This window comes from Eumetopias jubatus, unplaced genomic scaffold (assembly GCF_037043125.1).
Source record: "Eumetopias jubatus isolate StellerSeaLion01/CBP00866 unplaced genomic scaffold, mEumJub1_p1.0 scaffold_15, whole genome shotgun sequence".
NCBI classification, from domain to species: Eukaryota; Metazoa; Chordata; class Mammalia; order Carnivora; family Otariidae; genus Eumetopias; species Eumetopias jubatus.
The window spans coordinates 87,287,744-87,311,882 of NW_028274821.1; the positions used below are offsets into that span (position 1 = coordinate 87,287,744).

General features: G+C 56.5%; 1 protein-coding gene and 1 long non-coding RNA gene across 5 annotated transcripts in view; both read right to left on the bottom strand.

Annotated features, from left to right (window-relative positions):
• Positions 1-17,822, bottom strand: part of SH2D3C (SH2 domain containing 3C) — a 29,105-nt gene extending 11,283 nt beyond the window's left edge. Inside the window, exons 1-3 of one of the 3 annotated variants that reach the window (XM_028107642.2) lie at positions 17,661-17,822; positions 14,953-15,424; positions 4,892-4,931 (exon numbers count right to left, since the gene is read on the bottom strand). In XM_028107642.2, the coding sequence (XP_027963443.2) occupies positions 4,892-4,931; positions 14,953-15,424; positions 17,661-17,697 (549 nt within the window). In that variant the 5' untranslated portion in view covers positions 17,698-17,822. Of the gene's footprint in view, positions 1-1,792; positions 1,914-4,891; positions 4,932-12,915; positions 13,300-14,952; positions 15,425-17,660 lie in introns of those variants that run through there. The other 2 variants (XM_028107644.2, XM_028107645.2) reach the window with 2 other exon arrangements.
• Positions 17,823-21,634: 3,812 nt separating this feature from the next.
• LOC148162457 (uncharacterized) lies at positions 21,635-24,055 on the bottom strand. Of its 2 annotated transcripts, none has more exons than XR_015766854.1 (3): positions 23,633-24,055; positions 22,704-22,850; positions 21,635-22,102 (listed from the first exon to the last, which is right to left on the bottom strand). It is a non-coding gene; the product is annotated as an uncharacterized LOC148162457 (long non-coding RNA). The 2 variants fall into 2 exon arrangements; XR_015766853.1 differs by having other exon boundaries at positions 21,635-22,130.
• Positions 24,056-24,139: the final 84 nt, after the last annotated feature.

Below are 24,139 nucleotides of genomic sequence, written 5' to 3' on the forward strand. Positions count from 1 at the left end.
GTGTTTAAGTAGCCATTGATCAGGACCGGGAAGAGGGTGGAGGGGTCAGAGAGGATTTCAGATGGAGATCCTGGGAGGACAATGAGACACTTGCAGAGGTGAGCAAAGCTGGAGCAGGAGCAACTTGGTGATGGGCCCATGAAAATTGGGGTTTTTGAGGAGCCTGTAGGGCTTTGGGGACAGATGGTGGAGGTCAGAGATGGTACAGGTGCTTAGGAAAAGCTAGGTCCTGGGGATGGGGATTCCATATGCCCTCTACCCAGGGTAGAAACTGATACCTCGAGAGTAGGAAAGCCAAGGATTGAACTGAAATTGGGGTGTCCTCAGATACCTACACTTCTGTATGGAGTTCCTTATTCTTCGGGGTCCTTGGCCTCCCTCCCTATACCACACCACACCCTGGGGAGGGAAGACAAGGAGTCACAGGGGAGAGGAGAACACCAGTACCCCAGCCTTCTGGGGTTCTTCTTCCTGACAAAAAGCATGTAATTGAGAACTCACCCCAGTTCCACAGCTGGAGCAAGATAGACATGGGGCAAAGAAGGGGAGTGGGCTGTGAGGTAAAGAACCTGGCCACAAGACTCTACCTACCACTGTGTGACACTGAGCTAGTCATTTGCCCTCTCTGAGCCTGGGTAGCCTCATCTGTAAAGGGGGCAGGGGGTGGGGAGACTGGGCTCCACTTTTCCAGCCATAATCAATGGTCACAGGGAGAATATGGGGGAACCAACTTGGTCCTCCTCCACACCCGGGGGTGGGGAACCATAGGGTCCTGTGCCCTCCTCCTCACTCTCGACCAGGGGGTCCCCAGCTCCCAAGACTGGGGTGGGTGGGTGGGAGTTGCGGGCTGGGGCGCGAATGCAGCATCCCTGCGCTCAGCGCACCGCTATTGGCCAGAGATGATCTCACCGCCCCCCCGCCTGCGCGCGCCTGATTGGCCGGTGCGGGGATGCTGCGCTCCGCTGCCGGCGGGGCCGTCATTCAGGCGGGCTCCGAGCGTGTGTGTGAGCCCGGGGGAGCGCAGAGGTGACGCGCCCGGCGTCCCCCAGGGGGCTCCGGAGGCAAAAGCGCAGAGACCCCCGGTCTGGGTCTTAAGCCCTAACCCCCAGCCCGCGCCCAGCAAGCCCCGTCCAGCTTCCTACGGTCTGGCAACCCCTAGCAAGGCCATCCCAGATGATGCTCCGCAGAGGCGGGGTCCGGGTCCTCCCCTCCACCCCCTTCCGTTTAACCCCTTCACCGCCGCGGCGCCGTCCCGCACTGCCCGGCTGGCTGGGCTGGGAGCCCCGCGCCCCGAGCCTGCCCCAGCCCACCTAGAGGGCGGGAGAGTGGCGGAAGCTCTGGCCCTAGCCCCGGCACCCGCAGCACCCCTTCAGTTTCCCGCCCCTCACTCAGCCTTCGGACCCCAGCCCTGCGCTCCCGGTACAATGGGGAGCCAGGCTGCCCGGGTCAGCCGCAGGGGCCGGAGCGCTCGCTGGAGTACCGGCAGGACACCGGGGACCGCAGCTCCCGGGACCCAGTGCCCCAGCTCCGCCGGAGGAGGCAGGACCGAAACGGCAGCCCCGCAGCCCGGAGTCCCGGGAGCGGCAGCCCGGACTCTCACCCTGCGGAGCGGCCGGGCGCCCAGAGGTGAGGCCGGGGCGACCCCGCCCCCTCCCGCCGCCCCTGCCCCTGCCCTTGCCTCGCCAGACCCTGCGAGGCGCCACCGGGCTGCGGCTCCCGGCCCCCGGGCCCGGGGCGGAGCGGCCGGGGTCCCAGCCCGGAGCGCCTGGCGGGAGCCGAGCCGCCCCCTCACCTGCACCTGCACGAAGGAGCCGCGGTAGAAGCAGCAGGCGGCGGCCGATAGGGCGCTCCACAGGCTGCACCGCTCGGTCATGGTGGGGCCGGGCGTCCAGGGCCGGGCCGGTGCGGGGGGCGGCGGCCGGCGGGGCAGGGGCGCGGGGACCGACCGGGCTGGGCACCGGCTGCGCGTGCCTCTCGGCGGCGCGATTACCTCATCGCCTTGGCGGGGGAGGAGCGGGGAGGCGGGGCGGGGAGACCCCACCCTCCAGCCGGTCAGGGGAGGGGAGGGGGCCATTGTTCCTCCCTCCGCCCGCCCCCCGCTCCCCGCCCCTAGCCCCCCGCGCTCAAGTCCCGGCAGGGCTGCCTGGGGTCGGGGGAAGCGGAGCAGAGGACCCGCCTAGGGGGGCGATCACGGGGCGGGGGAGAGGGATGGGGTGGGGATATCTAGGCCCGGGGGGGGGCGGATTCCTGGCTCCCCCAGCTCACGGTACCCTTCATTGACCCGGAGCGGGCAAAGACTTGGAATTAAATCATATCTAAAGCTGGAAAAATCCCTGTATGTGTTTGACCAAATCCTTTGTGGCCTCGGGAAATCTCCCAGAGTCCAGGATTTCTCACCTCTGATTTGGAATCAGGGACTCGGGCGGAGAATCAAGAATCCAACCGGATGCTGGACTGACGGACTCTGGGGGTGCAGAGAGCCAGTAAGGCTCAATGCTTAGGGCACCAACCTGGGTTCAGCTAGCGGGGGCCCCCACCTCCACCCCACCAGCCCCTTCTCTTGGAGCCCTGATTCACTCATCTGGAAAACATACCTGTGCTGACCTCACAGAACTCTTTCTTCTGAGCCTTGGCTGACTTTGATGCACATTAAGTAGCCAGGCATAAAGTAAGTGTTCAATAAATGCATGCTATTATTGTCAAGCTTATTGTCTTACAATCTGGACTTTTTGTCCTAGAATTAAGTTGGGGGGGGTCATCACTGACTCTGCTTCAGTCAGGCCTAGGGTATAAATCCTTTTGACAGGCTGTGTGACATTAGGGAGGTGAGTCTACCTCTCTGGGCCTCAGTTGTTCGATTGTTTTCCACAAATACACATGAGGCTCTGAGCACGGAGCATGGAATTTTATGGTCTTGGAACTTCAGAATCCTTGACTTGGAATCCAATTATTCACATCGTGGTCTGAGAACCCTGGAGTTCTGGAAGCTAGTACCTCAGGGCAGGAATGGACTGTTGGTAACTGACTATTGATTCTACCACCGTCTGAGGCTTGAAGCTAAAACTAATGTTCTTTTGACTTCATCCTTTAATCAGTTCCAGTGAACAGGTATTATTTCTTTTATAGTATTTTAAAGTACATGTTTAGCCCTATAAACTAAAGGAAAAATACAAAGCTAATAATCCTCATGAGGATCTTACCACCATCAGTGATGGAGAGCTCACTACCTTGCCAGGTATCTGAAAACTGTGGAGCGCTAAAATGTGTGTCCCCGGTGTCCTACCCATTGGCTTTGGTGCCAGTTCTCCCTGAGGCCTCTGTCCCCCTGTGGTGTAAGGGCTCTGAATGAAGAGCCAAGGCCCAGATTCCAGGAGCAGCTCCAGCTCAACTTTCCACCACCCTAGGCTGCACTTCCTGGGCTCACTCAGCTTGCTTTCTGACCTTGCCCACACTCTTGCCTCTGCTTGTACCACTCTACTGTCTATCTCTGCTTATCTTTGCTCCTTTTCAGCTTTTCCTTTGGGGACAGGATGTTGGCGAACATTCCTGGTCAACTGCAATGGCTTGGTTTCAATGCCTCCTCCTCCAGAAAGACTTCCTTGATCTCCCCCTCCCCATCTCCCAGGCTGAAAGTCATCCCTTAACCTGCTGAGCTCCAGTGGCTTCCTATCTGAAGCTTCTGATGATAGTGAGGGGCAGATATCTGAGCACTTCCCATGCTGCCTCATGGCTAGTCACTTACACAGGGCTTTATAGGCAGCATCTCGGGTGATGGAATGTCCCTGGGGTCAGGAGCTGGGCCAGCCTGCTCTATTCCAGGCCCAGCAACCCTTCTTATGGGCATAGATTCATTGAGCCCATAGCAACCCTCGTTGGGAGGAGCCACTGCTACCCCCATTTCATATAGTGAACACTGAAGCTCAGGGAGGTAACCCACAAACCAAAGCCATGTAGCAAGTAAGTGGCAGATCTGGGACTAAATCTGCTGGATTACAAAACACAAGCCCAAACAACCATGTGATTCTCTCCTGGTCCCCAGCTGGACGAGGAGCCCTCTGAACACAAGACTTCGTGCTCCCAGCCCTCTGCTGTATGCTCCATGCTCAGCAGGGAGCCTGGCTCCTCGAGCGTGCTCCTGGAGGTGGAAGGCCAAGGACTCTGTCCATGGTCTTGGCATCAAATAAAATTGGATTGCAGTCTCAGTTCTGCCCCATAGTAGCTGTGTGCCTATGGGCCAAATCACTGTGCATCTTTGGGCATCTCTGGGCTCCAAGTTCCCCATATGTCCATGGGTACACAAAGGCCTTCCCTGCCCAGTGGGGAGGGAGGAAGTCAAAGACCTCATGTACAGAGCTCAGAAATGTCTCCCCTCCAGTGGTGGCAAACAGCACGGGGCTCTGCACACAGTAGGCTCGCGTGATGTTATGTTACTCTCTTTATCATCATTGTTTCAAAGCTGCATTCTCAACATTCCCAGTGTCCAGGACAAATTCAGCCTGTGGTAAATGTGAGCTGGGCCCATTCTCTGTGATGAAAACTGAGGCGTCTTTTCTTGCTCCTACCTCTTAACACCAGCACATGCTCAGAGAGTGGGTGGGATTGGATCTGCACAAGGAGACATCCCAGGGCCCAGGGCAGGTGGCAAGTGGTGGGGGGGGAGGGTCTGGTGGTCACAAACTGTGGGGGGTCCTGGATTTGGGGCCAGGAGAGAATGATGGCAGGCATGGGAAGAAGATCCTTGGGAGTGAAACCAGATCCCAAGCGCCACTCCAACCCTGAGACCCTCTCCTCTTGGGACCAGGCAGTGAGGTCTGGCCTCTAACAAGTCTCAGAAAAGAACTCTGCCCTTCATGGAGCAGGCTCTGAGCCATCCCTGCCCAGCCCCGCTTACCTTCACATAGTCCCCGCCAGCCTCTGGCTCTCCAGCGACCCTGGAAGGAGAGAAGAGAGGTGAGTGTCCCCAGTCTTACCTGGCTCCCTGGCTGTCAGCCTCTGCCCACCTGCCTGGTGCCAGCACCTGGCCCTAGCGTCCCAGAGGGCTCATCCTGAAGACAGGAGGGGGCACCGCACCAGACAGCACTCACCAGAGCCTGCTGGCAGGCTCCTCCTCCACTCGCCAGCTGTGTGACCTTGGATCAGTCCCCTCACCTCTCTGAGCCTGGGTTTCCTACTGGGAAACTGGGAATAATGACAGCTCCGCCTCATCGGGCTGTTGCAAGGACTCTGGGAGCTGATCAACATTACATGCCTAACAAGCAGCCTGCTTCCAGAATCATGCTGTCTTCATCCAGCTTCAGGACGCTGGAGAGTTCTTACCCCACTCCACTCCAATCACTGGTGGCCCCAGGCTGGGGCTCAGCCTCCTTGCCCCCCATCCACCCTACACTCTCTCCCTAGTGCAGAATGGCCCACTCAGCAGCACACGGAGCTGGTGACTGTTGGCTGTGGTGGAACCAATCCTCTCAGCCTTCAGGGGCCTGGAGAGGCCAGAGGCCGGGAGTGGTACCTTCCCAGGTACCAGATAAATACTATCCTTCCTCGTGAGGGGCAAGGGACACTGTGCCACCTCCCCGGGTCCTTGACCTTACATGCCATCCTTTCTCTGATGCAGCCTGGACCTGCCCTTCCTAACTCCCTCCTTAGCATCTCCTCTTGCATGTCTGAAGTCATGGCAAACTTGTCATATCCAAAGCTGGACTGTCGCTACCCGCCCCCTGCTGCCACGCCCCTGCTCCCCACGTCCGCTTCCCATCTCGGTTGATGTCAGCTGCATCCTTGTTGCTTTGTTTGGCCAAAAAATCTGCAGTCATTTGTGCCTCCTCCTCCGCTCACTCCACACCCACCCCATCAGGAAATCCTGCAGCTCTACTTTCAAAATAGGTCCTGACCACATCTCTCTCAGGGTCAGCCCTTGCTCCATCCAGGAGCCCCTTGTGCTCTGTGGAGCACACAGCAAGCAGCCTTCTTGCTGGCTCTCTGTCTGTCCTCACATCCCGCTCGCCCTCCACTCCACCCCCAGCGGCACTTAGGTGAAAACAAGCAGGTCATGGGCACAGAGCACCCCCCACACTCCCCTGGCCACTCTCCTCTCACTGAACAAGATCTAAACCCCTCTCCGTGGCCTGCAAATGGCTGGCCATGTAATATATCATCCAAGCCAGAACTTTCTTCCCTTGTGAGAGTAAAGAGGTACCATCATTATGCCAGAAAAACAGGCATCAACCAGAACATATGTTCCCCAGCCTACAAGGCCTTGGGTAGCCTGGTGGCGCCCGACCACCCACCTTGCCAACCCCCAACATGCCTCCCTCACTCATTCTATCCCTCATTCTGCCCAGACACATTGGCCTCCTTGCCAAGCTCACTCTTGCAAGGGCCTTTGCTGTTCTCTCCGCCTAGAATGCCCTGCCTCCGGATCTTCACGCAGCTTGCCCCTCCCCCTAGTTTATTTAGGGCTCTGCTTAATGTCCCTCCTCAGAGAAGCCTTCCCTGACCATCCTACCTAGAAGAGTCCTTGGTCCTTCACTCTCTGTCCTCAGCCCTGCTTTATTTTCCTCAGTCTCTGCCTGAAATGATCATTTTACATTTATCTGTTGACTGTTAACTACCTGACACCTTCAGAGGGCATTGACTTTGTCTTATTCATCATTAAGCCCCCAGCACAGTGCCCGGCGCGTAGTAGGAGCTTACGATTGCTTAAAGGAAGACATGAATAGTAAATAACCAGTGTTGGTCCCTAGCATGAGGATTAATTTTATCAGGCTGGGCCCTGGTTCTCTGGCTATAGGAGAGGCCTCAGTATTCCCATCTGCAAAATGGGGAGGGAGGTCAAACATCGGGGAACTGCTTCCTCCCATCCAAAAGGCCAATATATAAATTTAAATGTCATAAATTTAATAAAATAAACGTAATTGTATTAAATTACATGGATAAGGTGTGTGCTCCCAGGGCAGAATTCCACACGGGGCTCCCCCAGCTCCTGAAGCCAGGGGCTCCTCACTGAGAAGCAGTGGTGGGAGCGAGGTAGAGTGGGGACCCCTCCCCCGAACGTTCACCTCTGCCAGGTTTTCCCGGGTGAGGTGTCCCATCCCAGAATTTCCGGCTATTCAGTCCCGGAAATCCGCCCACTGCTGGGAACAGATTGGCCAGGACACTGGGATCGCCCCATTGCTTCCTCTTGCTTCCTGTCTCCTTCCCTTGGGCCCTGGGGAGGGAACAGAGCCTTGGGGAGGGGGGGGTGCCTGCACCAAAGTACCAGTGGGCTGGGGTGGGCAGAGCCAATGGGGGAGCTCAGGGCAGAGGCTGAGGCCCAAGAAACTGCCGGCTTGGGGCCACACTTAGTCCCCATCACATCACCCTGCCCCTCTACAACACTCCAGGATTTCCAAGCCATAATGTCACCATGGCTGCCTCTGATCCACTGTTATCCCTGGCCTGGACTATCGCCACACCCCATCACTGACCTCCCTGCCTCTGTGTGTGTCCTCTGTGACCTGTTCTCATTCCAGCAGCCAGAGCACTCCTGTTAAAGTGAAAGTCAGATCACGGATCTCCTTTGCTTCAACTCACTGGAGTGGCCCCCAGTGTCACTCAGAGTAAGGGCCCAAGTCCCACGACAGCCTTACAGGCTGGCTTCTCACCATCTCTCCCACCCAATGTCCTACCCTGATCCCTTCACTCTCGCTGCTCCAGCCACGCTTGGCTTCCTGCTGGCTTTTGTCCCCACCTCAGGGCCTTTGCACCTTCTGCTCCCTCTGCTGGACTACTCTCCTCCCCCCCCCCCCGACGCCACCAAGTTCCCACCCTGCCCTCCATCAGATCTTTACTAAAATGTCCCCTTCTCAGTGAGGCCTTCCCCCGCCACCCATCTGAAAGTGAGAACTTCCCACCTCCCTCCCCTCTACTTTTTCTCTGAAGCACTTCATCTGACTGGCCATGCATTGACTATCTTCTTTCACTAGAACATAAGCTCTGAGAGGACAGGAATTGGGATCTGCCTAGAGCAGCGCCAGGCACCCGATAAAGATTTTTTTGAATGAATACATGTCACACAGCAGCCCCATGCAACAAAGTCTGGTTCTCAAGGCTCAGCTCTCTGTGGCTGGCACAGTCAGCCAACCCTCCTCTCTCCCCTTTCTCCTCCTTGCACTCTAGCCTGCTTGCACATTCTCCAAAGAGCTCTGCTCCCTCCAGCCTCAGGGCCTTTGCACATGATGTTCCCTGTGTTTGGAACCTCCTCTCTCCCTTAGGGCCAGAGTGGTTCCTATTTGGCCTTCAGAGCGCAGTGTGCTTAGAGATTTCTAGAACATTCTCCCTCCCATTGTAATGATCAAATGCAGAAATCAAAGCTTCCATTTTTAAAAACTCAGCTCCATCAATTAATTAACTTATTTTTTATTTCATGGACCTAAAAGGCACTTCCTCTCTAATATTAGCGGTGAAATCAATTAATAAATAATACTGACAATTGAGCTAAATCAGTCCCATTAATCAGCCACATTAATTATTCAAATAACCAACCCCTTTAATTGCCTGTATTAACTGATTTGTTCCGATAACTGATACCACTTATTGCATACATTAGCTTAATTAATTGGATTAATGAGCAGTAATTAGAGCCCATTATCCTTTATTTCCCCAACACAGGTTTAAATCTGAGCTTTCCTTTCAAGGCCTCCATCCTGGCCCAGGGGGAAAGGGTGAGGTTCCCCAAGAGATCCTGGAGGAAAGGCAGTAGAGAGCAGCTGCTGTCCCATCCCGCCCTGGCCCTCCCTTGCCACGGGCAGCCTTGCCCTCTGCAGAGGCCCACTACCTGTTTACTGCCTCTCTGACCCCCAGTTTGTTCCCTTGGGCCTCCAGGCCTGGCCACATGGCCTCAAGTGGACACTTCCCCAACCTTTGCCTCCTGCTTCTCAGCTTTCCCCCTGCCTTCACCTCTCTGAGGTCCAACCATCCTCGTCTGTAAAATGGGCATAACTGTCTCCCCAGAGGGGCCACAAGGGTCCTGAAAAGGAGGGGTGCAGAGTTCCCAAACCCCATGGGGCTCCTCTTGCTGCCCCAGCTGCCAGCCATGGAGATCTCCCATTCTGCCTTTCCTGGGGGACTGAAGACTCTTTCGACCCTTCACTCCGACCGTCACTCACCCTGGCCAAAAAGCAATAGTGCTCTGTGATCCTTAGTTTTTAAAGGCCCTGGGCAGAGAGAGCAGAGGTAGAAAGCCCTGTCTTTCCCTGGGGCACCTTGCCATGGGGCCTTTGGGATTCTCTGCCAGGTAGGCTCTTGGCTTTAGCCCCTGCCCTGCCCCACCTCCTGTAAGATGGGCTGCCACTGTCTTGAAGACATCCCTGCTCCTTCTCCACCATTCTGTGCCCTCGGTCTTCTTGACAGTGGTGAGCTTGCCAGCAGGTGTTTAGAAAGGGATAGGACAGATGGGGGGCGATTCTTTCTGAGGCTTCTGAGCCCTGAGAGCTACTAATTGATATTCAAATTCTGCTGGAGAAGAGCAAAGGGGAGGGCATGTGTGGAGTTTGTGACTTGGTCCAGGACACACAGCTGGCTCAGACTAGATCCGGGTTGGCTCCACTTCATTCATTGCACGAGGCAGGCTCCCCTGCAGAAAGAGGAGCACTCCAGAGTGGAGATGAGGAGAAGGTGGGGAGGGGAGGGCAAAGAAAACTAGTATTTCAAAGGGACCATGAGCCCAGAATCGATGTCAAGAAGAAGGAATGGAGCAGGAATGGGGGAGAGAAGACCCTCTCAGGCTCTGGAGAGGGCCCTCCACTGGGGCGGCGGGGGGGGAAGCAGCGTTACCCTGGGCATGTCCCCCTCAGTGGGCCTCAGTGAACTCTTCCATAACACGGGCATGGTGAAAGCAAGAGCAGTTCCTTGTACTGGAGCTTCCATGGGCCAAGACCAGGACAAATGGTCTACCTCATCGAGCCTTCACAATGCCCCTATGACACGGGTGCTGTTATCGTCCCCAATTTACAGATGGGGAAACTGAGGGTCAGACAGGGCAAGGGAGTTGCTCAATGTTGTGCAGTCAGTGATGTACCCAACTTCCTCCCCATACTCCACAGAGGTCCAGGATTCTGCAAACAAGGTCCCCTGAGGGTTTCGGGGGATATGGCTCCAGCTGGGGGTGGGGGTACAGTGTGTCCTTCCTGAGCCAGTGCAGTTCCCACAGCCTGAGGCATCCGGGGGTCTCAAGGACTGTGAGAAAGTCTCCACAGGAAATGAGATCCGGGAGCAGCTGGGCCCCTTCGGAAGACAAGGACCAGCCGCCCAGAGCCTGAGGAGACCGAACAGGCTGGGCCCACCACAGCCCCCTCCCCTGGTGGGTAATCACTACCAGATGCCCAGCAGCTGACGTCACTCTGCAGGGCTGAGAGGGTCGTGAGACTCTGGGGAGTGTTGGGAATTCTTGGACCAGAATCAACATTCCAAAAGGAAATGGGATGGGGGGGGATGGTTTTTGGCCTGTTCTCAGTGCCTGGCACAGGGCTGGGTGTCCCGGGCTCTCCTGTGGGGTGCCACGTTCTCCAAATCTCCCTCTGAACAGCCCTGGGGGTGGGGTGGAGGGGCCTGGGTCTCTGTGATCTGGCAGGGAGGAAAGGACGCTTGGGTGTGACACTTTACGATGAGTAGAACTGCATTCAAACCCTCCTCAAAGGAGAGGGCCTCCTAAAACATAAATCAGAGTGAGGCCCTCCTCTGCTCAAGGCCAGGAATGGCTGCATCTCCCTGGGTCAAAGCCAGGTCCTTGCTGGGCCTTCCAGGCCTTCCATTATCTGAGCCCGTTTCCTCTCTGGCCTCGCCTCCCACCACTCCACTCCCCAGCCCCCCATCTTCATCTCCTCTAGCCACTGTGGGTCTCGGCTGCTCCTCAAACATGCCAAGGACACTCCTACCTCAGGGCCTTTGTACCTGATCTTCCTTGGTCTGGCACACTCTTCCCCAGATATCAAGAGGGTTTGTTCCCTCATCCCTTTGTCCAAACATCACCTCAAAGAGAACTTTCTCCTGGCTCACCTCCCTAAATTGCTACCACCAGACATTCTCCCACTGTGACCAGTTCCCCTAGTTGGCTTCGGTATTTCTCCCAGCACTTCTCTTCTGTATGACCATATAACTCCTTGTCTTACTTATCACGTCTCCCCCACATTGGAATGCGGGCTCCATGATAGCAGGGTTTTGTCTGCTGTGCTCATTGCTGTCTCCCCAAAACTTGCAAGAGTGTCTAGGGCATAGTTGCATCACAGTAAATATTCAAGTGAATGAAATTCCAACTCAACTAAAGTGTCATCTCAAGCAACCTCACAAAACCTCAGTGCCTTCATCTGTAAAATGAGCTCCCATTATCTCCCTTCCAGGGGCTTATGGGAGGTCATTTAAGTAACATAGAAATGGCTTTGGGATTTGTACTTGGCGGGAGGTGAAATATGACCTAGTGACTTGGGGGCTGGCCAAGCCTGGGATCAAATCTAGGCTCTGTCACTTAATCTCTCTGTGACCCCAGGAAAATCCTTTCCCCTCTCTGAGTCTTAGCGTCCTCACCTGTGAAATGAAGCAAGTAGAGGTGCCCTTCACAGGGCCTGGGTAGTAGATGGCACCTGTGGGGTGCTTCAGGCAGGGTCTGGCCAGCTGTGAGCCAGATCTTGACCACCTCTTGGAGGACCCTGGCCTGACAGTTCCTGTGTGCAGGCGTGGGTGTGGGTGGAAGGTGCTGGGGCCTCTCCTTCCTCTTCCTCACCACGGACCAAAGGGGAGGGTGTCAGGGCTCTCTGGACCTGCTATTTCCCTGCAGAAGGCTGAGGTGCTGGGCGGGGAGGGGGAGGCAAGGCTGGTGCTCTCCTTTCTGGGAGGCTATAGGCCCTTCAGCCCTTGTGCTACTGGCCCCTCCTCCCTCCTTCCTCCTCATCCTCCATGATCTCAGCAGGGAACAGGGCACCAGGAAACTCCTGCAGCCTCACCTCTTCCTTCCTTCTGCTCCAGGTGCAGCCTGCCTCCCAGGGGGTAGGGGAGGGACACCATCTACCTCAGCTTAGACCACTCCCTGAACAGCCACTGAGATGACCCCCTTGGGACACTCGGGAATGGGGCCCCAGTCTCGCTCGGTGGCAGTTCTCAAATATCCTCCTCTCCAAACTGTATGTTTCATCAGAGACCATTCCAGTCCCATCTGGGTTGCTGAGAGATTGAGGCCCAGAGTAGGGCAGGGCAAATCTGAGATCATACAGGCAAAGCAACTCTCCTGGACCCAGGGCTGGGCTTCAGGGGCTCCTGGAAGAAATGTTTAATTCCTGGCCTCCTGCTTGGTCTGGAGGGCAAGTGGGACACTGGGTCTCAGGACACCAGGAGGGGCCTCAGTCGGATCTGCTGACCCCACCCCCCTCAGGATCACTGGACACTCTGGATGATTGGGGGATGGAGGGCAGTCTGTTTCCTCTGCCAGCTATGGGCCAGGCCTGATGCCAGAGGCACTTCCAGGACCACCAGGGCCCCTGCCCACAGGGTGGAAGCCTGGGTCCTAGACTTGGCATCCTCAAGGTTTCTCAGGACCATCCTTCCCAGAGATCCTGGCCCTATTGGAGGGGAACGGGCTGCCCAGCCTTTAAGGGCACGAGCCAGGAAGGTGGACTTCTAACCTTCGATACTGTTGTGGACCAGCAAGTAAATCTCCCTTTCCTCATCAGTAAAATGGGGATCATAATAGTGCCCCTATTCTGGGACTGTTGTGCGGAGTAAATGCCCAACCTGTGCAAGGACAAGGCAGGGACAGAATTACACCAAAAGGAAACTTAAAAGTCCCTGATGCTAACAGGGTATCCTGCTTTGTTGGTTGCCCCAAGGGCACTGATTTCCCCTCAAACCATAACCCCGCAGGCCCTCCTCAGGCCCAGCTCGGTCACTCACCCTCTGGGTCCCAGTGCGGGGCATCTTCGTCCCACTGCAGTCATGGTTCCCCGCGGTCACCGCCTGCAGCCTGGACACCTCCTCAGCCCGACGGCTCCCGCCTTTCTCAGGCCACGGAGCTGTGGAGCTCAGCGCAGTACTCCGGGGGCGGAGCCTGACCTGTAGACCACGCCCCTGACACGCCCCTCGCCCTCGGCCGGGGGCCGCTCCACAGCTTACACCTCCCGCCGGGAAGGACACGCCCCGCCTCCAGCACGCCCCTCCGCCTCCCGTCTCGCTCCGCCCTCTCCCCGTCTGTCCGTGGCCGGGGCTGGGAAGGCCACACCCCCCCGAGCACACCCTTCCTCCTCGGCCCGCCCGGTTCCAACGCCAGCTTCCCCCGACAGTTCCCCGTGCAGCCTGAAAAGGCCACGCCCCCTAGACACGCCCCTCCACGCGCCCCGCTCCTGCAAACTCCCAATGCACATCTCAGACCTTAGGATGCCTCAGAAGAGCCCAGAACCTGTCAGGCCCTCTCCCTCACATACAATCCTTGCTCCTCCACGCCCAAGTTAAGGCTGAACTAAGGAGGGGGATGGCAGAAGACGGCAGCCTGGAGCCATCAGAGACGAAGGAAAGGCACTTACTCTTTGTGGTGTGCCAAGCACTGTGCTAAGATTTTACAAGTCCTGTATGTTATTCTTGAATTCTCATCACTGCCCTACAAGGTAGGTACTCTCATTATACCCTTCTATCCGACGAGGAAACTGAGGCTCAGAGAAGGAAACAGACTTACCCAAGGTCATGCAGTCAGTAAGGGGCAGAGTCTGGGCTGGATTCATCCTGCAGCTTTACAAAGTCTTGCTCCCCATTGAACAGAGGTCTAGACTCAATTACCCCAGTGCACAGAAGCTGTGTTTGGTGTATCAGGGAAAAGCCATTGAAGAGAGGTTTATTTTTGCTCAGCTGGGGGTTTTTTCTTCTTTATTTCAAGAATCACATCTGACTCGTGAGGTTTAGACACAGGCTGTGAGAGTTGAAAAGCTGGAGACTGCTATGGATGGGATTGAGGAGTCTCCCAAGGGCATGAGGCACACGGCTGTAGGGTTTCAAAGGTGGTGGGTACAATGTGAGAGGTGAGTGTGCAGCCACAAGAGGCAGGCAGTTTTCTGCTCAAATTTAGCTCTGCCACCTTGGCTGAGCCTCAGTTTCCCCATCTGTAAGATGGGGCTAATGACAGATGCTTTTACAGAGTTGTCTGTGAGTAACATTGTTTTTGACACCCAGTAGAATGGGTGCTTCCTAAATGGGAGCTAGGGTCATATCATCACTATTTGTATTTTTCATGAACTCAACTTACCCTATAACCAAGTTAAGTGGCAACCAGGGGGAGCAGTGTTGTCCAGCGGAACTAAAGGTGGTGATTTGGGTGTGGGGGCCCTGGGCAGGGATCCAGTGATTGGGTTTGGGACCCAACCAGCCGCAGAACGCCCCTGCTGGAGGCTGCTTAGGGCAAGTCAGGTGGGTCTTAGTTCAAATCCCACTTTGTCATTTGCCAGATGTGCAACCTGACTGGAGCAGATGACTTTCCCTCTCTGAATCTCAACTTCCTCGTCTGTCATATGGAAATAAGAGAATCTCCTCCCCAGTTGTTTTTGTTTTGTTTTGTTTTACATATTTTATTTATTTATTTGTCAGAAAGAATGAGAGAGTGAGAGAGGTAGGCGGAGGGAGGAGTAGGCTCCCCGCTGAGCAAGGAGCCTGATACCGGACTCCATCCCAGGATCCTGGGATCATGACCTGAGCCGAAGGCAGACACTTAGCCGACTGAGCCACCCAGGTGTCCCTTGTTTTGTTTTTTGAGAATTAATTGCAAGTGAAGGACCGAAGCACAGTGCCTGGTCTGTAGTAAGCACTTGATTAATGCGTAGGGTTTTTATTCCCCCCCCCCATCGCTGTGTGTGTTGCAGGGGGGTCCTCTCCAGGCTCTATTGGCAGGAGGCTTGGAGACACCATTCCTGCAGGTCCCATCCTCCCCCTCCCCTGGTGGGCACCTACCTTTCTGGAGGCACATTCCTGGGGGCTCTTTCTTCTTTTCTGTCTGCCCTGGGATCCTCAGGCTTTTCCATGGGGCCCATTGCAGAAGGGTTGGGTCCCACTGCTGGCATGTCCTCCAGGGGGACGTTGGTCCCCACCACCACCTCCTTGGCTGCCTCCACACCTGGAGGGTTGGGCAGACCTTGGGGCACCAAGTGGGGTTCTGGGCCCACCTCCTTGGTCTCCTGGGTAGCCTGTTGGTCCCGAGCCTTCTTGGTGCTGAGACGAGGCATGGTGCCCATGTGGCTGTACATGTCACTGGAGCGGGCATAGGCTGGGGGGCTTCTGGGGACAGTCACCATGTCATCCTGTGTAGCCTCAAAGGGGTCAGGCTCCAGATGGGACCCGAGACTGATGGTGGTTGAGGACCGTTTCAGAGTGAAGGACCGAGGGAGGTTGGAGAGACTCCCGAGGCCCTTGAACTTGAAGAACTCTGGTTGGGGGTTGGGGGGGAGAAGAGGAGGGAAAGGAGTTAATGTCAGCAGCAATAATAATAACAATAAAAAATACATGTCCCTCCTCTTATTGAGGGTTCAGGGGGGGTCAGGGCTTCACAGACATTCCCTCTGTTATGGTATAACCCGGCAGCTCTAGAATCGCGGAGCCCTGGGCTTCAGTCTCTTCTGTTGTACATCTTAACTGTGTGACCTTAGGCAAGTCGCTTGACCTTTCTGAGACCCATTCTCCACATCAGCAAAAGAGAGACCTTAGTACCCACCTCCTGTGGGCAGCAGGAGGACTGAAGGAAAGCATGTAAATAACATAAAAGCCTCCACAAGTAATGAAGATAATGATGGTGATCACAGTAAATGCCTCTGGTTGGTCAAATATGCTTCAAGCGTCACCTCACTGAATTCCCAGCACAGTTCAATGGCACAAGTTTAATTTCCCTTTTTGCAGATGACCAAGTGCGGGTTAGAGCTGTGGAAGGAGTGGCCCGAGGTGGCTTACCCCGCAGGTGAAGCGTCTGTGTGCGTGGGGGAGGAGTGGCAGGGAGGGGGGTGTGTTTGAGCACCTGGGGCGGGGGATGAAATGAGAAGGGGGTTGCTGGGAGCCTGGGGAGCCCACTCTCTGAGGTTCTGTCCTTCCTGTCAGCTGAGCGCACGGTCCTGACTCAGGCGGCAGGGCTCGGGTGATACCATCTACTCATTTCCGCAGGGGTGCGTGTGCGCTCCCTCCGCCCCGCCCCCGGCTGTGGGACTGCCCCTCCTCGAAGCCACCACCCTCTGACAGCCCTATGGCCTCCAGATGAGGGAAAAGGTAAAACCCTGGTATTTTCACTTCCTGGGCACGCTCTGCCTCCTCAGGGCCTCACCACTATGTTGGAATATATAGGTAGGATGCCCCCATTGATGAGAGAGGAAACTGAGGCCCAGAGAGTGGAGGGACTTGCCCAGGGTCACACAGCAGGGCTGAGCCTGGATGAGGGCTCAGGGCTCTGGACTCGGTGGGGGGAGCGGCGGGGACGGTGTGTGTGTCAGTGTTCTGGAGCTTTCCTCCCAGCCCTGCCCACTCCCTACTTGGTCTTAGCCTCTGCCTTCTGACAAACACTGATTCTGATGTTCTGCTCTTAGAAAGCTAATGCCATGGGCCAGAAATGTGCCAATGCCAGGAGGGGGACCAAGAACTGTGGTTTCCTGGGCACCGGGGGGTCTGGAGGAAACAGTAGTGGGACAGTAGGCCTGAATTCAGGGGACATGGGATTGAGCCCTGCTCTGAAGCCCTATATAATCTCAGGCAAGTCTCTGGGCCCCAGTATTTTCATCGGTGGAATGCAGTCATAATCCTGGCCCTGTACACCAGCCCCCTCCCACCCCCGTGCCGGCAGACCGAAGGACTCAGGGGAAGCAGAAGTTTGCTGAGACCCTGAGGGGACTGCCCTGGGGAAATAAAGCCTTGGTGGGTGTGACCCCTCATCAAGTTGCACCAAGTCCCAGCATCACTGATGCTGGGGACGTGGGACAGCATCCCATGGCGCACGCACACACACACTCCAGCCCCAGTAACTTCCAACCCAGCACCCCCTGCCCCCCCCCCCCCCTGCCGTGTGAACCAGTCCCAGAGGCAGGGTGTGGAGTGTGTGGAGGTCTCCAGTTGCCCGGCCATGGGGTCCAAGAAAACCAGAGATGGACACACAGATGAATGCAGGGACAGAGAAACAGAAGTGGGGAGAGTCAGAGACAAGAAACAGATGGAGAGGGCACCTGGGTGGCTCAGTTGGTTAAGCGACTGCCTTTGGCTCAGGTCATGATCCTGGAGTCCCGGGACTGAGTCCCGCATCGGGCTCCCTGCTCGGGAGGGAGTCTGCTTCTCCCTCTGACCCTTCCCCCCCCTCTCATGTGCTTTCTCTCTTTCTCATTCTCTCTCTCAAATAAATAAATAAAATCTTAAAAAAAAAAAAAAAAAAAGAAAAAGAAAGAAACAGATGGAGAGCCAAACCAGCTGGAGACAGAGAGAGCTACCGGGCCAGAGTGCTGGAGGGATGATGACAAGGAACCCAGAAGCTGGGAGCTCCGGAGAGGGGCGGAGATGGACAGAAAGAGAAAAGGAAATGAGACCGTGATAAAGAAGCAGTGCAGAGAGAGGCTGAGCTGGACGGGCAGAGAGAGGCTGAGCTGGACGGACAGACAGAGGGATGAAGGGCAGTGCAAAGGGCACCCCGCACTCACTGAACTTTCTGCTGGCTTTCTTGGGCCCCTCCGTCATCTTGGCAAGTCGTGCAAAGCCCCTGGATGGTGGGCAAGTGGCCACTCACAGCTCAGGACATCAACGTTGAGGTTCCTCCCTCACCTCCCCTTCCCCTTTCTCACACCCTCTCACTCGCTTCCTCTGTGTATTTTTAAACCAGTGAAACTCCCACAGCTCCACCTCCCCATCCTCTCCACAGGGGGCGGTGGCCAGGGCCTCCCCCATTCTGGGCCCCTGGGGCTGCCTCCTTGGCCTTGGCTGGGGGTGGGGTGTAGGGGGGCAGGGAGCAGACCACAAGCCCATGGGACCTGGAGGGCCCGGGAGACAAACCACAGGCTCCAGGAATGGAGCCCCCTGGGCGGGGGGCTGTCAGGGGTCTGGCCAAAGTCAGGCCGGCCCACAGGGCAGTTTGTTCTAAGCCTCAGTGTCTGAGGGAAGGACTGGCGGCAGCGAAGAAGAGTTCTGTGGTTAGGCCTGGGGCCCTGGGACCACCCAAACCCAAATTCCAGCCTTGGCTGGCTACTTTGTCACCGTGTGATCCTGGCCAGGCCACCGACCTCCCTGAGCCTCAGCTTCCTCACTGTGAGCAGGGGACATTGGCCACACCTACCTCACAGGGTCTAGTGCTTGGTGCAAAGCCTGGCACAGAATGGGGGCCCACCAGGGCATGATCATTCCTTCTTAAGCCAGCGGCGACACGGTGATAATTCGGTCCACCACGCCCATTGTACACACATGGGGAGACCGAAGCGCAGGCAGAGGGATTGTCCCAGGTCATATGGCAGGTTGATGGCACAGACTGGTTTACATCTCCCCCCTCTTGGGTCCCTTAGCCCACAGCCTGGTGCTTTTCCACTGTACAACGTGTGTGTACGTGTGTGTGTGTGTGTGTGTGTGTGTGTGTGTGTGTCTTGCTCATGTGGGCAGGAAAGAGATGAGGAAATGAAACTACCCACAAAGGTTGTCCCAGACACCTGTGGAGGCTGTCAGCAGCTGTTGGTGTTGAGGTGGCTACAAGACCAGGGTTTTCAAATCCCAGCTCTGTCGGGCGCCTGGGTGGCTCAGATGGCTAAGCGTCTGCCTTCGGCTCAGGTCATGATCCCGGAGTCCTGGGATCGAGTCCCACATCGGGCTCCCTGCTCCTTGGGAGCCTGCTTCTCCCTCTGCTTCTCTTTCTCTCTGCCTCTGTCTCTCATGAATAAATAAATAAAATCTTTAAAAAAAAAAAAAAGTTAGCTGGAGAAAATAAAACTTTAAAAAAAAAAAAAAAAAATCCCAGCTCTGTGTACTGCAAGCAAGTTACTGCTGCCTCTGAAGCCCCAGTCACCTGATCTCTAGAATGAGCACAAATGCAAGGGACACAGTTAAGTCACAGAGGCTCCAGCATGATTGGACATGATTATCCTGGCCCCCCAGGCTGGCAACCGGGCCTATGAGAGAGGGAGTCCAAGGTCAGATGGGGCCCTTCCTGCATCCTCTGTAAAAATAATGACTAACGTCTTCTGATCTCTTAGTGCATTCCAGCCAGAGAGCTCAGTCCTCCTGCCCTAGGGGGTAAATGTTGTTTCTCTTGTCCCCATTTTACAGATGGGGAAACTGAGCCACCACACCCCACCCCCCCTGCCGCCAAAGTCAACTGACCTGGAATTAGGACCTGCTTGTCCAGCTATGGAGCCTGAGGTACTGACTTCCAGTCCCACAGCTCCTAAACCGCACCCCCCCCAACCCCAGCAGCTGGTTGATGGGCCCTGGTAGAGGAAGCATCTGACTAAACCTTCTTAATGTGATGAGGGGGAACCTGAGGCCCTGAGGGGAAAAGGGACACACCCTATGAGACCAAGACAGCAGAGTCCTGCTCATAGACAGACCTAGATGGGACCCGTGTGCAAAGTTCAGATGAAAGGATGGGGTTTCTGGGTCATGGACCTGGGAAGAAAAGGTCCTTCTACTGAGTCCTGACCATGAGCCAGGCATAGAGCTGTGAGCCTCCACAGATCGTCCACTGAGTCCCTACAATAGACCTGTGAGGCGAGTGTTGGTACTGTCCCATTTTACAGATGAGCAAACTGAGGCTGAAGAGGAGCAGAGACTAGACAGACAGACACCCAGGTGTCCTAGCTTCCAGCCTGGTGCTCCCTCCCACCTCCAGTTGTCAGAAGAGAGAGAAGGGCCTGCGGCCTGGTGGTAGCTAGGGGTCTTCCTCACGGAAGCAGAGGGTGGTTCCCCTGGCTTCTCTCCCGGGAGGCAGTCCCAGTGACTTGGGCTAAGTGCTGGGTTTCTGGCACTCCCGACTTACTGTGTGACCCTTCATGAGACACTTAACCTCTTTGGGACTCAGTTTCTATCCATGAAATAAGGTCACAGGAGCTCCCATTTCCAGAGGTTGTCGGGAGGATGAAAGGAGCAAATGTTGCTCAGGCTAATCCGCTGTGGCCTTGGCAGCGCCTGGTGGTTGTTGCTGAGGGGTGGGGGTGGTTCAGGCGGGGGGCAGATTGGCACAGGCCCAGAAGACCCCAGGGGAGAGCCCATGGTCCGAGAGAGCCGGGAGTCCCGGGCTGTGCTGAGGCTGTGTTGCGGTGGCTTGTGAGCTTTAGGCCAGTCCTGCCGTTGGCCTGGGCGCCAGGGCAGTGGCTGCATCCCTGGGAGAATGAATGGGGCTCAGTGTGGCAGCTCCGCTGAGCTCAGAGCCCCCTTTGTGCTGCCTTGAGTGGCCGTTGGGAGTGCGGCTGGGGACCTGCTGGCGGGTGGCTGTCCCGCAGGCCCTCCTCAGCCTGTGTTGGAGGCCAGCCCAGAGCAGCCCGTGTGCTTCTAGCCCCGAACATACAAGTGCTTTCCTGCCTTTGGGCCTCTGCTTCAGTGGGACCCACACCCGCAACACTGCTCCCCCCCCCACCAACTAGCTGCAAGTTTTGCCTCCATTGAGTGACCCCAGCTCTAGATTGAGCCTCGATTGAGCCATACTGCCCTAGGGAACCCTGCTTTGGTTTCTGTCCCCTCCCTCCTGCCCCTTTCCCCAGTCTGTGACTCAGTGGCCTGCAGTTTGGCCAGGTACTATTAGGGATTGGAATCCTTCAACTTCATAGTCAAAGGCACTAGACCCTGGCAAACCTGAGTTTAGATCCTATGTGCAGGACCCCGGGCAAGACATGTCACCTTGCTGAGCCTTGTTTTTCCCATCAGTGAAATGGGACAAACACAACATCTTTCCCATAATCCTGTGGAAATGAAATAAAACATTTATACTGCGAGTATTATCCATATTACATTCACTTGCGTCTTCATCTGCATGTTCCAGACGGACCTCCTGTTCCCTGAGAGAGGAATTGGCCTTCCATATCCATATTGGCCCCATGCCTGCTATAGTGTAGGTCTCAGTCTTTCCCTGGCTTGACCCAGTTGTCTGGTATTGGGGTTGTGTAGGCTGATGTGTAAATGAGCCTGGGCTTTGTTTGTTGTTGTTGTTGTTGTTGTTGTTTTCGGTTTTTTAAATTTTAAATAGGCTCTATGCCCCGAGATCGAGTAGCATGCTCCACCCACTGAGCCAGCCAGGCACCCCGACCCCGGGCTTTGAAAGCAGAGACCTGGCTTTGAATCCCAGCTCCATAGCTTCCTGGCTGTGTGGCCTCGAGCAGGCCACATCATTACTCTGAGCCTCAGTTTCCTCTTCTGTAACTTGGGCCCAGTATGAGCAACCTCCTAAAAGGGACACTGTAAAGCTCCGGGGAAATGACACATAGCAACACAGGGCTGAGCCCAGAGTCAGTACCCAGCTGGCGTGGGCAGAATGTCCATGGTGTACAAGGCTGCAAGCATCACCCCGCCATCCTCTGTCTGGTCTCTCTGTATCCAGTGCCCCTTTGTGTCCTGGGACATCCCAGCAGCCAGGAGCAGCCCACCCATGAGCCTGTCTTCTGCTTCCCTCCGTATCCCGCCCCCCCCACACCTGTCCCTGCTCAGGAGAGGAAAATAGAAGGTCTGGGCCAGAGTCAAACAGCTGGCCAGTAACTCCCTCTTCTACTCAGTGCCTCAGTTTCCCTGTTAAATGGCAGCAGGACCAGAGGCTCTCACAGTATGGTCAGTCAGTCAGCAAGCATTTACTGAGTCCTGGCCACATGCCTGGCTTGGCCAGCTTAGGTGATCACGGAAGCAGGAAACATTTTCCTCAAACCAGCAAATCAGAAGTCATCAGAGTCCGTGAGAAATCATTTCCAGCTAGGACCTAATTTCTTCACACTTCCACCTGGATGATCCGGGACCCCATGGCGGGGCAGTGGGGGCCGCCTTCTGAAGGGCTCCTGACTGCTTCTGCCAGGGAGGGCCAAGGGCCCAAAGCTCTGAGGGGAAGTGACTGGCGGATGTTGGGGTTCAGGCCAGGGATGGTCGGGTGGAGGTGACAACATCACCGGAACATCTTCTGAGGCCTCTGCCCACAGGATGTGACTTAGGGAGAGCTCGTGGGAAACAGGCAGGGGGCCCAGCCTGAGAGTCTGACGGTGGAGGCCACCCCAGACACGGTACACCCCCAACACTACCATTCCCCCCCACGCCTCCCATGGGCATCCAGGATACCTAGGCCAGCGGTGTTGGGCCCTGGCTGTGCCCTAGCTCTACCTCTGACATGCCTAAGTGCTTGGGCTTTGTGCCAGATTAACCTGGTTCAAATACCAATGTGGCTGCTGGCCAGCTCTTTGACCCTGACCAGGTGATGTGACCTCTGCGTTCCAGTGTCCCTGTGTGTACAACAGAGATGACCATAGTACCCACCTCCTATGGCTCAGTGAGAATTGAGATAATTCTCAGAAAGTGCTGCATGTACGGCTTGAACCATTTATTTTCCCTCCACAAATTGTAATTACTACAGTTTCCCTCCTTGCCCTCCCCACCCCTAATTTAGCCAATGGCCTCCCTGCTTCTACAGTGTACCCATGAAGCTGACCCCAGATCACTCCCTGACATGTCTCATGGCTGCCTAAAACCCTCGGTGGCCTCCCACTGCCCTCAGGAGGGGGCTCCCTGGTGCTCACCTGGCCCCCGAGGCCCTCCGTGGCAGGGCCCTCCCCCAGAACAGGGTCTCTTGGGACGCCAGGATAATCAGACCCGCTTCCTCCTCCAAGGAGGCTGCAAGGCCCAGCCATGAGGGGTAAGGGCTGCCGGGCCACCCTGAGGGCTTCCTGCAGGGAGACAGATAACAGGGTGCAATGAGGAGCACAGCCCCGAAGGCGGGAAGGTCCAAGGAGTTAGCAAAGCACAGGAGGGAGATTCCTGCCACCACGGCCTGGGAGACAGCTGGAAAGAGCCTCAATTGTCACAGTTCGTGTTTCCCTGAAAGACAGGGGGGGAGGGAAATACAGGCAGAGCACATTTTAGAAGGACCTGGAAGGCGCTGTGAGGGGGACAGATGGAGAAGCCAGACTGGGAAGACCAGGACTCAGGACCTATCAGCAGAGGACTGGAGAGGAGGGGCAGACTGAAGGGGTGCAGAGGTGGTAGAAAGGACTGCTTTGCTGTGGGTTGATTGTTGAGTAGAGCTGGAGGAAGAATCTAGAGGCTCCTAGAGCCGCGGAGCTATCAGGAAATGCTGGGGAAGAGTTGGAGTAGGGGAAGGGGGCATAGGGTCAGAGAAGGAGATGGGTGGTGGGCTTGGTGCCTGGCATACGGACAGCAGGCCTCAAGCAGCACCATTGCTATACCCCTGGCCAGACTGTAAATAGTCTGACTCAGGAGAATCCTCTTCAGAATCTGACAGACCAGGTTCCAGTCCCAGAGCTGTCACTCTGTGACCTTGGGCAAATGACCTTACCTCCCTGAACCTCAGTGCCCTCTTCTGTAAAATGGGCTAGTCAACCTGCCAATGGGGTGGTTGATTCAGGATTCAGCAGGGTTCAGCAGGAACGCCCAGCAATTCCTGAGCACACAGGGGTTCTGGGTAAATGCTATTTTTGTGATTACTGACCCAGGTTGACCAGCCCAGGCGCAGCTCGGCGGGGATGGGGCTCCTGTGGGTTTCATCCCTGCCTTCCAGAAAACAGGGGGTCGAGCTGGAAGGCCCGGGCGTTGCTCGCTCACAGCCTCCAGTGTCGCCGCGCCCCCTAGCGGCCGTCGGTTGCCATGTCAACGGCGGGTGGCTGGGGCCCGGGGAGGCGGCGGTGGGGGCCGTTCTCTCCTCCCAGGACCGGAGGCCGCTCCCTCGGCGCCTCCCGCCTTCGCCTGTGGAGGGGCACTCCGAGCCGGGGAGGAGAGGGCTCTCTGCGGCAGCTGACCTGGGGGGGTAAACTGAGGCACGCGGCAAGGCGCCCCGCAGCCAGGTGTTGAGCGCGGGGCCCCACCTCCGAAGGCGGAGGAGGGGCCGCGGGCGGTGACGCGCCGAGGGCGGCCGGCGGACAGCGGGCGGGCGGCGGCGGCGGCGGCGGCGGCGGCGGCGGCGGCGGCGGCGGCGGCGGCGGCGGCGGCGGCGGCGGCG